This window comes from Pelodiscus sinensis, chromosome 3, assembly GCF_052426305.1.
Source record: "Pelodiscus sinensis isolate ZL-2025 chromosome 3, ASM5242630v1, whole genome shotgun sequence".
Taxonomy (NCBI): domain Eukaryota; kingdom Metazoa; phylum Chordata; order Testudines; family Trionychidae; genus Pelodiscus; species Pelodiscus sinensis.
This window is the reverse complement of record NC_143054.1, coordinates 34119182-34135421: the sequence shown is the minus strand read 5'-3', so window position 1 is coordinate 34135421 and position 16240 is coordinate 34119182. Positions and strand designations below refer to the sequence as shown.

The window sequence follows — 16240 nt, the reverse complement described above, 5'->3', positions numbered from 1 at the left end:
CTTCAAGCACATCACCTTCATCTGACCCGAGAACTGTCGGTCTCAACTCACAGATGAGGGCAAGGCTTGATACACATTGTCTTCAGGGATGACTGACCTTCTCTTTGTTCTCCGCAGCTGGACTAGCTGCAAGAGAGGGTCAGTCGACACCACCTGTGGCAGCCACCCAATCCCAAGTGATCCGCCAGCACAGGAGAATCCAGGAGGAATTCTAGCAGGAGCACATCTCCACACTGTGAGCCCTGCAGCATACCCAGATCAGAGACTGGAGGAGAACATCTAGCTGCATTAATTTCCCAGAAATGTAAACAAAATTGTTTGTCTTGGGTGATTGGCTGAATAATAAGTAGGACTGAGTGGACTTGTATAAAGTGAATTTAAAGATACTATCTTTCTCAGAGTGCAAATAATTGTAATAAAAATAATTTAAAGTGAGCAGGGTACAGTTTGTATTCTGGGTTGAAAATGAAAACAATATATTTGAAAATGTAGAAAAACATCCAAAATATGTATAATAAATTTAAACTGGCATTGTTATTGTTTAACGATGTGATTAAAATTTTGACTGTGACTTTTTTAAAAATCTAGTTAATTTGTTAATAGTAGCTAGGATGATAAGTAGCACACAGACGTTCGGGACTATATCTGTATACATTTGTGATTAAGATTCTAAATACAGCATGTTTTCTTAAAAACCACTACTTCATTATCAGAAATATATAAGGGATTAAAAATAATTGCAAGTCTTTATAAATCCAAAGACTGCACTAGAAAGAAAATGTAACTTTCTTACAAAATGGAACTTGACAAATGGAAGAATCTCTTTAATAAGACGGGCAGATTTAACCTAACCCAATGACTACATTATGAAGATTCATAGGGTACGCCTACATGGAAATAAAAAGCCCACAACTGGTGCAGCTGAATCAGGCTCACGGGGTTCAAAAACTGCTGTATAGGCCTTCGGGCTCAGGCTGGAGCCAGAGGTTAGGGCCCTGTGAGGATGAAGGGTCACGGAGCTTAGGCTCCACGCTGAGCATCTACACAGCAATTTTTAACCCACAATCTGAACACTACCAGCCTGGGCCAGCCACAGCTGTGCTGCAGGACGTTTATGCCCACAGAGATGCACCCAGAAATGCCCCAGACCTTCATTTCCACTATCCTATGGAGTCATTTGCACTTGTGCTAACCTGGTTTAAAATGTTACTAATTTGGAAAGGTATCACTTTGCATCCACTGTGCACAGCTGTAAACAACTGCACATATTGCTCAGGAGTGAAGACTTTGTATGCCTTGATCCTCATTCCAGTTACAACCTCATCAGAGGACTGTGCAGGTCAGAACATTCTGTTCTCTAGGCAAGCTTTCAAGAGTTTCAACAAAAAACAGTCATTTATTGATATTGCCGAGGAGACTTATTTCATTAATAATTCTTTAATTACTTAGTGTCTAAAGATCTCAAGCCTCTAGATTAAGGTGTGTAACTCTACTTATCTCCATTTTACAAGTGGTGAAAGTAAAACAAAGTTAATTATTCGTCCAATGTCAAACAGCAAGTCCCAGAAATACTATTGCCTTATGAGTTCTTCACGTCAGGACATGAAAATAACAGACTTTTAAAAGTTAAAAATAATTGTATTAAAATATTACAAAAGTAAATCACTGCAATTCATTATAACAAAGTCACAGACATTTGTACTAAGGCAGAGCTAGGTAAATAGCTTATGAAGATTCTGATGATGTAAATTCATCTTGTACAGATTCTTTGAGAGAACGTAGAAGTTTTTTAATTCAATACAATCATCTTAGGTGATTTGATAGCATCATTTCAGACTAGAATGAATATTAACTTTTGTCCACTATTCTGTATTCACCCTCCCAACATCAGGGCTAGAAAAGCACAGCTGGACAGGGAAAAGAGAATACACCCTGCAGTGAGTGGTACTGAAATACAAGTTTCCCAATTTACATTCTCAGTTCCAGACATTAGACTTCAGAGTATTACTGCACCACTTTTGCCAAAAATTGCACGTACTGTCCTCGAGCTGGAAAGTGATCAGCTGGTCGGTTGTATGCTGTCCAGACCGGTTCTCCAACAAACAGCCTCATTGCCTTCACATAGTTCTGTGGATGGAAAGAAACTGCAAATAGCTTAACAGCTCCTTTTGGAGGGATCTGAATTACAGAATTTAACAACTTCTGTGGAGCCTCATGATAATTTGCACTTCTGTAGCATCTTTCAAAGAATTTTAAGGTACTTAAAGAACTTTACACCATCACTATTTTGTTTTAGTGTTCCTTAGCAATCTGGCCATTGTAGTAGGAATGGTCCTTAGCAATGATATACCATTTTACAAACTTAATCAGACCCTCAGCACCACTATAAGGCAGATAAAGTATTATACCATTTCACAGATGGGGAAATCCAAGACCTTAAGTAAGTCACTCAAATTTTGCCTATAATGGGGCACAGACCTTGTTGTAGCTATACCAGCATAAACCCCCTAAGTGTAGACATGAAACGTTGGAGTTTGTGCCAATTGAGTACATAATTTTCCACATTTGGGTTGGGAATCAGCACTAAGGCAGCTACAATGATTGCAGATTCAAGGGTATTCCCCACAAGCAGACTAGGGATGTTACATATTCATGATTATTCAATTAATCATGTAACCAGATCAAAACTTAGTGGTTACATGATTATTCGATAGTCCCCGGGGGTGGGGCCAGCAGCCAGTGCAATGCCGGCTCCATTCCTGGGGAGCCCCCTGCCACCTCCCACTGCTGTCTCTGATACAGAGGCAGCAGCTCAAGGTGGCAGCAGCCCCTGTCTGCGGGGGAGTCCAAGCTCCCTGCAGGCAAAGGCTACACCAACATCCCACAGAGCAGCTCCCCCGCCCTGAAGGGGTAGGGCAGGCAGTTCCATAGGGTCCAGTGCTCATGGGGAGCAGACTTAAAATCTGTCTCCCTCCAGGCTTATCGGTTAATCATGTAGTTGACTGCATGTTGACATCACAAAGGCAGACAAGTCTCCGTGCCTCGGCCAACTGTAGTGACAGCGTGATGGATAGCTATAAAAACTGACCATAAACTGATTTCATCAAACCATGAACTGGTTTCACACGAGATTCAAAATGGGTCTAAGATGGCAGATATGACCATATAGATGAGCTATATATGAACAGGTAACTTAGGAGTGCAAGTTCAGGTTCTGTAATTCATTTTGTATCCCTCACATTTCTGATGTAATGAATTGCAGATCTGAAATAGCATACTTAATCACCAATATGCAATATGCTTTTGTACACTCGCCTGTCAATACGTATCATTAGGAGTATAATAGATAAAGCCATGTACAAACATTTTCATCCAGTGTAAATCGGTGATATATGCCAGCAGGAAGAGTTATCATGTCTCCCTTCTCCATGAAAATCCGGATCCATTTGTCATCTTTGTCTCGAACATCAAAGTAGCCACTTCCTTCAAGGATATAGCGAATTTCATCATCCAAATGCAGATGTTCTTCATAAAACATTTTTAGCTAGGATAGGAAGGAGGGGATATTATATTTCTTTTTAAGTTTTACAAGCAAAGAAATAAATCTAAATACAACTGCACATAGAGATAGTTTCCCAATGTCTGGGAATCATTTTCCAAAGGAATCCAGAAAGATATAAAGGTCTGAACAATGCATTACTAGATTATGTCAACTGCACATGAAGTCAGGTCTCTGGTTGGTAGGATAATATTCATCTATAGTTGTAAATTTATCTAGAATACACAAATATGACAAGAGCTAAAGTCCCCCGTCACATTATACAGGAATAAGCCAAATGCAACATCACTGCCTAGTGTGTCTAACCATCTTCACGGAAACAATACAAGTAATTCTTGCCAAGCAAGATGCCTGCTGCATAGTGCTTCATACTTCCAACATGAGACATCCCCTCCGCTAGAGTCCCATACCCAACGCCTCTCACACTAACCAGGAGAGACAGATTTTTCTCAGATCTTTGAGAGGGTAGGATAGATACTTTGTCATTCAGGCATTTTAGGACCAATAATTCCAGCTTCTGAAGAAGTCCCATGAGGACTTATCAGGAGAAGTTGTGGGAGGGGGAAAACTACTGCAATGCCATGGGGAGGGAAGAAAGTGATAAATGGAGTTGTTCCTCAAGGCCTCATGGTATATATGGAGAAATTTCACCATTGGCATCAAACTCCTGAGTTACATATCATTCACATTCAATTGGAGTGTCACATCTTTACATTAACTGGTGAGGAAGGCGTTTCATTATAAAATTCATAACTGAGAATTTGACATTGCCCCTCCTGTTTCTGAAGCAAACAGGACATTAGTTCCCCAAATTAAAAACTTTCTGAGCTGGAGAACTGTACAAATCCCTCAGACCTTGCAAGTGTTTAACACATTACAGATTTTAAAAAATTAACTGGAGACAAAAGCACTAATTACAAACTAATACATTTTGTGGGCTGACAATCCCCAAAGTGCATGTAGCTGTAGGCATGTTCCAGCTATGAAAACTGCCAAGTGAACATGCTCACAAGTTATTTCAAATGTATGGGAGGTCTCAAATTCCCATCCAAATGAATTTGGCAGACATTCCAATCTCTCCCCCTCCCTCCCGCCAATGGTGAGTGTGTTAAAATATTCTTAGCACTGAAAATCAATCACCTTGACAACAAGGCCAAGAGAGAGAAGAGTGGCCTCCTTTTTCTGAGAACACTGAGAAATTATTTATGACAGTACTGAGGAATTTGTTACTGTTTAAAATTACCACCATGTCCTAGGGCTGCAGTGACCAAACTCAGGGTTTGCTGCACTGAAGTTCACTGGGGAAAGATTTTGCCAAAGCCGCAAGCTGGCACTGGTCTGAACTTAGTTTGTATGATAATCTAACAGTGTTTGCAGGGCGCCACTGGCAAACATGCAGTTTCAATGTGACAAATGAGAACCACTCTTATTAATGGGAACCATTCTAAAAGGCATCAGATGTAAGCTACTGAAGGGAAAGCAATTACAGAAAACACTAAATCCCATGTCTTTTTAGAAATAGAATCCAAGCAGCCATTTGCAAATCTAAAAACTGAAGAATGTGATTTTTAAAAATGGGGAAAAATCCATTCTTCAAAGATCAGGTTGTGAGCATGCACTTTAAAAGCGGGTGCACACTCTAGTGGCAGACTTCAGAATTTACTCCCTTCCCAAATTCAAACCACGGCTGCTTTACCTTGTCTTGATAATTTGGCAGCTTATCTTTATGTATCGTTATTATATCCATCCAAGAATAGTTTCTCTCTTTCCGAATCCTTGCTAGCTCTGGGTCAGTCTCATAGTTGTCAGCGTCCAACTGTGACAGGTTTTGGAGGGCATGGGAGAAGGAGAGGGAGGGAATGAGGAATTAAAAACAAACATCCATGAGAGACAGCCAGGATACCCAAACAGCCACTTCCAAAACGTGCAGGCAGTGAGTATATAAATAACATTTCAAGTTACATTCTAGTAACTAATAAGTCCAGCAAAGTCATTTCTTTGTTGTGTAGTTTAAAGGGGAAAAAAGGAGGATTATAAAAAAGCTAAGCCTTTCAGAGTCAGTGTGGGTGTCTCAGCAGGACCTACAGGGGAAACAACCTCAATCTGCCTGCAGACACTGCTCCCACAGAGTCTGTTTGTCTTTAATGAGCCAGAATCCCAGTGAATCGTGTCATCCTCCCTCGCAAAAAAAACAAACAACCCCCCCCCCCCACACACACACACACAAAAACACCATACCACCACACACACCACAACACAGGGAGTCCCTCATGACTAATCAGCCAGGTTGTCATTGTCCCTGCACAACTGCTGAAGTTTAGAGTTACCAGGAGGAAACAGTCTCATTGTTTGTAGTTACTTCACTACTGCTTTCCCACAAGGCAGCCTGCCAACCCTGGCAAGGCATGCTTCCAAAACAAATTAGCCTCGGTAGGGGAAGCAGCAGCATGACAGAAAAATAAATAAATAAACATTCAGTTGAAAGATGGCAACAACAATGGAGGGCGAGGGGGAGAATGTCTTAATTATTTTAAAACTTAATTAAACTTATTTGGTTACAGACTTTCTTTTGCTTAGTGTCTATTATTACTCCACTTCTTGGAGTTAGGGGCAGAGAATGACTTCTGAGATTCCACATTCTCAGCTCTCCTGTTTTTTGGTAGGAATCAACAGTATGCTCAGTGACTTGCTACTGGTAAGCCTACACTTTATGTAATAAATACCATGTTATAAAAACCTTTGCAACTCTCATCACAGGTACATATCATAGTCTTAAAAGAGTTTCTCATATCAGGCTTGTAAGAGTCGCTTATAAAGGCTATTTGCATTAGTGAACCCAGCATGAGTCTGGGTGAAACAGGAATTACTGAATTCTATCTTGTGTATCGATAAAGGATACAAAGACTGTCCGGCTTGTAGCCTGCATGCAGAATTGCTTGATTATGCAGTTTTTCTGTCTGACCCACCCACAAAATGGCATTTATTCCATAAATGTAGCTCAGCAGTTACAGATCACCACCAACACATGTGTGCTTCTCTTCAGGAATGAAGGATGTTAAGATGCACTTATTTGTGTAAAAGTAAACGCACTGAAGTAGCAGGGGTTTGGTCTGCATGTAATCAAGAGGGTTAACCGATGAGCCCAAGCTCATTGGTTAACCGTGTACTCAGCTACACATTTACATCCCTATTAGCAACCCCTTGAATTAGCCTGTGGGAAGGAGAGATCACAGTTAGCTACCCAAATACCTTAAAGTAGAAATTTCATTGTATTTATGTATATATATATATATTCATCCTTTCAGCAGGGCTGTAATATGCTTTGCACTTAGGAAAATTCTTTTACCTACTTCCCACTGTTTCACTGTCTGACAATCTAAAAATCAAATTAAACACATTTATACCGATTCCACCCACATTGGGCAGGAGTGTTTCTGTTTTAGCTGTACAGTAGAACCTCACACTTACAACCCGACTGGTCAACCACACAACTCACTTGGAACTGGAAGTATGCAATCAGGCAGCAGCAGAAACCAAAAACCAGCAAATACTGTACACTACTATGTTAAACTACTAAAAATAAAGGGAGAGTTTTAAAAAAATGTAACAAGGCAAGGTTTCTTGTAAATTAAGATGGGTAAAAGCAGCATTTTTCTTCTGCAAAGTTTCAAAGCTGCATTAAGTCAATGTTCAATTGTAAAGTTTTGAAACAATGACAATATTTTGTTCAGAGTTATGAACATTTCAGAACAACAATGATCCTGTAGCACCTTAGAAAGTAACAAAAATATATTAACAGTATCATGAGCTTTCATGGGCACAACCCACTTCTTCAGATGACAAATATGGAGAAGTGTGTTGTGCCCACAAAAGCTCATGATACTATTTATATATTTTGTTAGCCTCCAAGGATATGTCTACACTACAGGACAAGCCAAATTAAGATACGCAATTTCAGCTACGTTAATTGTGAAGCTGAAGTCAAAGTAGCTTAACTTGGCTTTTGGCGCTGTCCACGCTGCAGGAAGTCGAAGGAGGAACACTCTTCCTTTGACTTCCTTTACTCCTGGTGAAAGCAGGGTTATCCGCATGGACTAGAGCACCCCTTTCACTTCCAATTAGCTGTCTTAACTAGACCGCTAATTCAAACCCTGGAAGATGAACAACAGCAGCTTTGAGTGTCATCTGTAGTGTAGAGGTACCCTAAGGTGCTACAGAACCATTGTTAATTTTTAAGGTTTTTTTAGTTACACACTAACAAGGCTACCCTTCTGAGACTTTTGAACATTTCAGAGTTACAACTCTAAGGTTCTTACATACTGGGATAGTTGAAATAGATAGTTTGTAACTCTAAGGTTCTAACATACTGGGATAGTTGAAATAGTACAATCTGAGCATTTAAACCAGACCTCAGCCATAATCTAAGTTCATTTTTAAAAAAGTGGGGAATGAAGAGGCTCAGCTGTTTACGTACTTATTGTCTCTGGTGTACAGTAAACCTCACACTAGGACTGAAAGCATGTTACCGCCTTTACATGTAATCATGCTCACATGCTTCTGAGTCCAGCAAAGATCTTAGGTATTCTCTTCTACTTAAACAAATCATGATTTTTAAACTACAAGGGCAGAGACACTGACACTCCTTGTACTTTTAGGAGCACTTATCTGCCAAGTACAGTGTCAGGGCCCAGACAGGCTTTTCAGACTACCCCCTACATGTGGATTTCCTTTGGCACAGATTCTGTCTCTGCGCCGCACTGCACCATGACGACGGGTCTCCATTGTCTCCAGTAGCAGCAAGAGATGCAGGCAGCCCCCATGGGGCGGTGCACAGACGCGGTAAGGAAGTGAACGCTTCAGCAATAAGCAGGGGAGGCGCCAATCAAACAGCTGCGGTTACTGTCCTAGGGCTGCGCGGCAGGGGCTGAGGCGCAGGGTTAATTTGAAAGGCAAAGGGTCAATGACGCTAGCGGGGGAGAGCCCGTTGGGAGGGGTAATCGCAAAGCAGCTTTCCCCGGGCACCCCGCCCCCTTCGGGTGCCCGGCCCGGTTTGGGAGCCGGGATCGGGGCCGGGCTGTAAACACGCCTGTGGGCGGAGACCAGAGATGGCGGGGCCCGCGCTGCGCCAGCGAGACCCTGCGGCACCCGGGCTGCAGGCGCCGGCCGCTCCCTCCCCCGCGGCGGCCAGTCTCGCCGCCTACTTTCCAGTGGAAGACTCCGAGGCGGCGCAGCTGCTGCAGGCTGACGGGCCGGTGCGGCTCCAGCCGGTGCGGGGCCCTCTGGTCCTCCGCGGACGCGTCCATGTACCAGGCTTCCACCATCCTGACCCGCGAGCGCTGCCGCTCAGCGCGCCGGCCCGGCTCCCGGCCAGCCAATCCGGCTCGGCCCGGCCCAGGCCCGCCGCCTGCTCCCCCCACGCACGGGCACCGCGCACGCCTGCTGCCAAGGCGCCCGGCTCCGCGGGGGAGGCCAGGTTCTGTGAGCAGAGGCCGTGCAGCCGCCCAGGGGAAACCCTCCTGCGTGGAAACAGGTTGGAAGAGAAAATCCAGCCGCATCGCTGAAATACTTGGCGGTAACATACACTAGTCCAGCACACAAACACACCCACCGAGCGCTGGTGAGCATGCCCTGCCATTGCCATCTGACTGCTATTTCATCAGCTGGGCTCTGTTTTTAATGGATGTGCCAGTCGCCGGGTATGCTTAGGTGGGTCTAAAGATGTGCGTGCTTGTCACCATACACTGGGTAGGGTTGCCAGATGGTTGAACCAAAAATACCAACCTCCCCCCCCCCCAAAAAAAAAAAACACTGCGGAAAAATTCTGACAAGGAAAAAAAAAAGGACTCCGATACTTATGAAGCAAAATAAATAATGAAACGGCATTAAAACAGCTTGGTCCCTTTCCGAGTGAGTGCAGAGTTAGAATAGGAATAGGAACAGGGGAGCGGTTGAGCACTAAGACCCAAGGAACGCATTGCTTCCCCTTGGTCTTTAGACTTTTTGCTGTTGGCCATTTTGTGTTCTTGTTCAAGCCAGAACTTAGCTTCCTTGCGGAACCAGGTAACCATGGGGTTTAGGGGCAAGGGTCTGAGGTGTCGGGGCCAGGGGCTGGGCCTGGGCACTAGGGTTGCCAGATGTCCGGTATTTTTGCCTCCTGGCTGGGAAAAAAAATCAGAAAATACCAGACATTTCAGGTGTCCGGTATTTTCTGAATTTTTTTACCAGACAGGAGATGAAAATACTGGACTGTTGGGGTTAATACTGGACACCTGGCAACCCTAACACTGGGATAAATGCTACTGATGTTAAATTGCGGATCATCACCTAATGGAGTAATCGATGAAATTTCCATTAACTACTTGCAACTTTTCAGTTTAAATGGAGTAGGAGCTGGGCTGCCACATCAGAGTTACTTCCTGGGGACAGCACAAGCTGGGAACTACTACATTTAGACTGCAGAGTTAGCTCCCCAGGGGCAGTCCTGGCTCATGCCAATCCTAGGAGGTAACCCCCCTGTGCCTCTGCCTCCTCACAGATGGTGCTGTGGAGGGAACTTGCTTTTAAGCTGGCTCCTCCCAGCTCTGGCTTCTGTTCTCCCCTCCACCCCAACCCCCCGCTTGCTGCCTCTATTATTGAGGCAGCAAAGGGGGGAGGGAGGGCATGCAAGTAGTTGACTCGACTATTCCTTTACATCTTTAATAAATACACTGGTAAACGTTTCTGTGTCCAGCTAAAGATCTTGCACTGCTCCCATTTCTATAGTAAGAAAATGGCGAGGAGTCCTGTGGCACTTTAAAAACTAACATATTTATTTGGGTATAAGTTGTAGTGAGTAAAAACCATTTTGTCACATGCATGGAGCCTAATTTGTGTTTTGATAGACATTGACTATTTGTCTGCGTCTAGATTGGCATGATTTTCCGGAAATGCTTTTAACGGAAAAGTCTTCCGTTAAAGGCATTTTCGGAACAGAGAGTCTAGACTGGCACGGATGCTTTTCCGCAAAAGCACTTTTTGCGGAAAAGCATCCATGAAAATCTAGATGCGCTTTTCCGCAAAAAAAGTCCCGATTGCCATTTTCGCGATCGGGAGGCTTTTTTGCGGAAAACAAATCTGAGCTGTCTACACTGGCCCTTTTGTGCAAAAGCTTTGCGCAAAAGGGACTTTTGCCTGAACGGGAGCAGAATAGTATTTCTACAAGAAGCACTGATTTCTTACAGTAGGAAGTCAGTGCTTTTGCGGAAATTCAAGTGGCCAGTGTAGACAGCTGGCAAGTTTTTCCGGAAAAGCGGCTGATTTTCCAGAAAAACTGGCCAGTCTAGACACAGCCTTTGTGTTTTATAAAACTTTTAGAATTTCAGCATCTACTGTCATTCTCTGCCCCTAACTTCCCACATTTGTGAAAATTTAAGTTGATAGAAATCTTTTTTAAATGCTCAAAAAGACAAATCTGTCAAAATTATAAAAAAAAAAACAAAACAAATTCTGCCAGCATCATTATGCTTGTAGCATATCTCCCTGGCATGGGCAGGAGCATCAGAATTCTAAGATGTAGATTTCTTGTTAGTGTGGACAGGATAATACTGTTCTATAATAATGTTAAATTACTGTGTTACAGCCTAAATCGAGATCTGGCAACTTAAAAAGGGTTAGAATGTAGATTCCTTAACTGGGGTACAGAAAAGTTAACCCTGGGGAGAGGACAGGACAGAATATTATATAAATATAACCATGTTTAAACACAAATATAAAACATAGTTGTGTCCCAGCTACATTAAATAACTTTTTGCTTCTATTGGCAGAAAAGAAAAAATATGCTGGGAAGCTTTGATTTAACCCTGATTCAGTTTAAATACAATAGTAGTAACATAAGCTTCAGGGGGTAGCCGAGTTAGTCTGGACAGGATAAATTTAAAAAACAACAAATGGTCTGGTAGCACTTTATAGACTAACAAAACATGCAGATGGTATCATGAGCTTTCACGGGCACAGCCCACTTCTTCAGATGACCAGAGTTTGAGTTTAGGATGTGCAGACCCAAAATAAACATAGTAGTAACATAGTTTGTTACATGTGCTCTGTCAATAAAACTTTATAAACGTAGATGGGCCACATCTTTCTCAAGTTAGTTGAAACCTGGTAATTCAAAGGATTGAACAGCTGGTCTCTTAGATCTCCATTTTTTAAACTCTGTACAAGTATGAGCTATGTCTGTTTTTATGTCTCTGTATACATTGTGGAGTCACTTACCCACTATAGCTTTCACATTTTATAAATGTTCTTTGACCCAGATAGCATTCAAATCAGATTTTAAAACCTTTTAATAATGACATTTAGTGGTCCAAACCATGTATTTTGATACCTTCATAGTAACACTATTTTGGTTTTATTTCAAGGTGTTACTAGCAAAGGCACACTAGTAAGCTAAATTTGGTGTGGGGCCAAACTAGATGGTAAATGCTTTTGTCCAGAAGGTGGTCCGACCTGGAAACCACCTTGTCTATCACCGGCGGATTTCTCCAGTCCAAAATAAACAGACATGAATGTCAAATTTAAAAGATATGTTGAATACAACAGATGACACTATAAACCCAGAACACAACACTGTACAAAGAAAACCAACCCCTCACCCTTAATGAGGGAACATAAACTATACTCAGTCTGTCTAGGATGGAGGTGACAGCCGAGGCTCAGGACCTGCTACCTGTTGGCTGCTTGACAGCCTCAAGGGAGGAACACTGAGGAGTCCAAAGGTGTTACTCTGTGGAAGCAGGTAGCTGGGGTCCACCGGACTGGGCAATCGCCACAGTGGTGGGCCGAAGCACCTGTGAGCAGCTGGAGATGGTGATCCATCCTACAGTAGATTCCGGGCCTTCACCACAGTCTTAGGAACGGCAGGCTGCTGTAGTGATCAAGCAGATGGACGAACCAAACCAAACAAGTGGAGATGGAACAGAACCCGAACTCCTTTGGGGCTTGGGTTTATAAAGGTCCAAGGCGGGAAAGCAGCAAGAGCATCTCTAGTGCACAAAATGGTGCTGTGTGCAGACAGATCAGTGCTGAGTGCAGCATCGTGGTGCGGTGTGCACAGCCACGTGCCGTGTGCAGATGATGATTTTGGCAGCAAAAGGTCTTTCAGTCCTTTGGGTTCCATTTTAAAATGTCTCTCAGACCACAGATTCCATTTTGATTTCAGTGTCCTTATGATTGTAAATGTCCTTGATCTTAATATACTAAGTCACTGTCAACAAAGGTATTGAGGAGTATTATTATTATAATACTGCATGGAGCACTAGCAGTGTTCTGCAAAATATGGAAGAAAACAAAATCCCTGCCCTAAAGATACAGCCCCTCACTCAATGGTTCCTGGTCCAGGACTGAGGCTCCTAGGCTCTACCACAATGCAAATAAATAGATAATAGAATATTGTAACCACTTAAACAAAAAATATATGGATGAGAAAAGATACATAAATATCAGGATTATCCATCCCATTGGTTTTCCTTCTATTTTAATACATTTTTACACATACAAAAATGACATTGAAGGAACATTACAGTTGCAAAATGAAGCATGCAAAGTTGGGAAATATGAGTATTAAGATTACTCATGCATTGATTTATTTTCATAACACTTCTGTGAGGTAAGGGGATGGCACGACCCATGATTTACAGAGGGAAACTGAGGCAAAAGATAACTATCAAGAGTGTCCACTAATTTTTGGCACACAACTTGAGGCACCTATGATCTGATTTTTCAGAGAATTTAGGGCATGTTTACACTACAAAATTGAGTCAACCTATCTTATCTTGGTGTACAGCCACCACAGTAATTATGTTGCTTGTGCATGTCTTCACTTTGCTCATTATGTTTGTGGTGTGGGTCCTCAGCAGGCATGATTGCACCAATTGAATTGTGAGTACAGGGTTTTGTAGGATGATTTCTGAAAGCCAACAACAGTCAATGAAACAACCACAGTGAACATAACGGCCATACTGGGTCAGACCAAAGGTCCATCTAGCCCAATATCCTATCTGCCAACAGTTGCCAATGCCAGATGCCCCACAGGGAGTAAACACAACAGGTAATCCTCACGTGATCCCTCTCCGGTCATTCATCTCCAGACAAACAGGCTAGGGACACCATTTTTACCATCCTGGCTAATAGCCATTGATGGACCTAACCTCCATGAATTTATCTAGTTCTTTTTTCAATCCTGTTAAAGTCCTAGGCTACGTCTAGACTGCATGCTTCTTTCGGAAGAAGTTTTTCGGGAAAATAATAAATACAGTAAATAATAAACCATCTTGTTAGTCTTTAAAGTGCTACATAGTTCTGTCTTTTGTTTCAGCTACATCAGACTAACATGGCTGCATCTCTATTACTATTCTACACAGTAAAAGAAGAAAGATAGAATCCACACTGAATAGATTCTATCTCATATTTAAGCTGTGATTACTATGGACGGAGTGACCACCAGGGCACCTGTGCTTTTTCCTCTTCTTTCAAAAGAGCTCCCTCTTCCCCATCCACACATGCCTTTTTCTGAAAGTGCTCTTTCGGAAAAAGGCTTCTTCCTCAAAGAAAGGTTTACTAATGTCGGGAAAACCCCTCTGTTCTTTTAATTTTTTTTCGAAAGAACGCGATTGCTGTGTGTCTGTAAGGTTTTTTTTTTTCAAAAAACCTCTGCAGTGTAGACATACCTAGTCTTCACAACCTCCTCTGGCAAGGAGTTCCACAGGCCAACTGTATGCTGTGTACAGTTTAAAACTTCCTTTGTTTTAAACCTGCCACCTGTTCATTTAATTTGGTGACCGTAGTGCTTATGTTATGGGAATAAGTAAACTTTTCCTTATTCACTTTTTCCACCAGTCATGAATTTATAGACCTCTATCATATCGCCCCTTAGCCTCCTCTGTTCAAAGCTAAAAAGTCCAAGTCTTTTTAATATCTCTTCTTATGGAACCTGTTCCAAACCCCTAATCATTTTTGTTGCACTTTTCTGAACCTTTTTCCAATGTCAATATATATATATATATATATTTAGATGAGGCAACCACACCATGCATTTATATAGAGGCAATAAGATATTCTCTGTTCCTTTTTAATGATTCCTAACATTCTGTTTGCTTTTTTGACTGCCGCTGCACACTGAGTGGATGTTTTCAGAGAACTATCCACAATGACTCCCAAGATCTCTCTCTTGAGTAGCGAAATTAGTCCCCATCATATTGTATGTACCTATACTGTCATGGCATTGATTAACTACATTGACATTGACTCTGTGTGTCTCATGTAGATGTAAGGCCAATTTTGTCATTTTGTTTTGACAATCCTGTTGTTTGGCCTCCATGTTGTTATCCCATTCTTGTTGGCCAGTTGGTCCAAAGTGGGAAGCTATAGGGTTATGTAAGTTTAATTTGTCTGGATACTGCTGGGAAGTCTGCCCTGTAACCAGAATGAGCAGGAAAGAAATGTGATCAAAGCGTACACTGTAGGCGGTATAAGGACTTGTCACACAGATACTAGTTGCTGTCTTTCCCAGTGGCAGCCCAGTGTTTGTGGTCTTGGCTGAGACTCAAGACAAGACTAGAAGAAGACTACTTACTGTTGGTTCCTGATTCCCAGTACTATCAATCCTGGTTTTTGCTTCATTCCTGTGATTGCTGTGTTCCAGGGATCCTTTTGTAGTGCTGTCTGTAGTGGGGGGGAGGGATTAAAGCAGAATGTAGGGAGCCTGCACAGAGCCCTGGCCAATCAGGGGGAATTTTAAGTAGCTTGCTGGGGCAGCCCAGTATATAAGGAGCTACTCAGGACTAGGATCCTGATCAGGAAGGGTACAGGACTGGTTCCTAAGTGAGAGTAGTTCTGAGCAGATTCAGTGGAGCTAGAGACAGAGGCTCCAGCCTAATACCTGTGAGGCTGCAGGCCTTGATATAAAGGCCAGGAGGGTGCAAGGGTCAGAGGAAAAGTGGCCCTCAGAACAGGAGGCAAGAAGAGGGGAAGAGAAGGAGGGGAAGATAGGGCTGCTGTTAAAGGGTCACTGGACTGGGACCCAGAATAGTGGGTGGGCCCCTTCTCTCTTACACTAGTCCTTACCATGAGAAAGAGTGGCCTGAATAGATTGTGACTAGATTGCCCCTGAAATGGAGGGGGTGGCTAGACTGGTGCTGCAGATGCAAGACTTAGGACCTCTGATATCCCCTGGAAGGGGTGAGAGACTGTGCAGTTGTTGCTGCCAGAGGGCAGTGTCCTGAAGAGGATGGATGACATGGTCCTAGAAGTAATGTGGATCCTTCCAAAGTGCAGAGAGAGCATGAAGCAATGACAGGTGAGATACCAGCCAGAAGGGAGCATCCTGTTGAGGACAGAGCTAATTCCCAATGTGTCCAGCAGGAGGTGCCACAGCAATGAGACACAACACCATTACTGTCCTTAAGGACAGTCCCAGTTCTGTCAAGATCATAGATATGGTGATGTATTTGCTGCTTTGATTCACTGTATCCACTTGTCTTGTGTTATTTTGGGTTCTTTGTATAGTTATCACCTGAGTGCTTTGCTTTGTTATACGTGCCTTTTTGGGGGGTCCTTGTTAATAAACCTTGTTTTGTGTGTACTCTACCTGCCTCTTGGGTATCAATTACTACCAGGTGACAGATACAGAAGGGAGATGAATCTGTT

At 42.7% G+C, this 16240-nt stretch overlaps 1 protein-coding gene across 1 annotated transcript; it reads right to left on the bottom strand.

The window, feature by feature from the left end:
* Window positions 1-1418: 1418 nt before the first annotated feature.
* Window positions 1419-8978, bottom strand: ADI1 (acireductone dioxygenase 1). Its single transcript, XM_075923542.2, has 4 exons — window positions 8761-8978; window positions 5256-5375; window positions 3365-3544; window positions 1419-2127 (listed from the first exon to the last, which is right to left on the bottom strand). The coding sequence occupies exons 1-4, from the start codon at window positions 8878-8880 to the stop codon at window positions 2005-2007; spliced, it is 543 nt and encodes a 180-aa protein (XP_075779657.2). The 5' UTR covers window positions 8881-8978; the 3' UTR covers window positions 1419-2004.
* Between the last annotated feature and the right edge of the window lie 7262 nt (window positions 8979-16240).

Excerpts from the sequence above, each read along its gene's own strand:
- ADI1 (XM_075923542.2), bottom strand. The coding sequence starts at position 8,880 with ATGGTGGAAGCCTGGTACATGGACGCGTCCGCGGAGGACCAGAGGGCC. Across the intron at positions 5,376-8,760 it reads TCGGAGTCTTCCACTGGAAA|TTGGACGCTGACAACTATGA; the intron begins GTAGGCGGCGAG and ends AACCTGTCACAG. Across the intron at positions 3,545-5,255 it reads TGCCAAATTATCAAGACAAG|CTAAAAATGTTTTATGAAGA; the intron begins GTAAAGCAGCCG and ends TTCCTATCCTAG.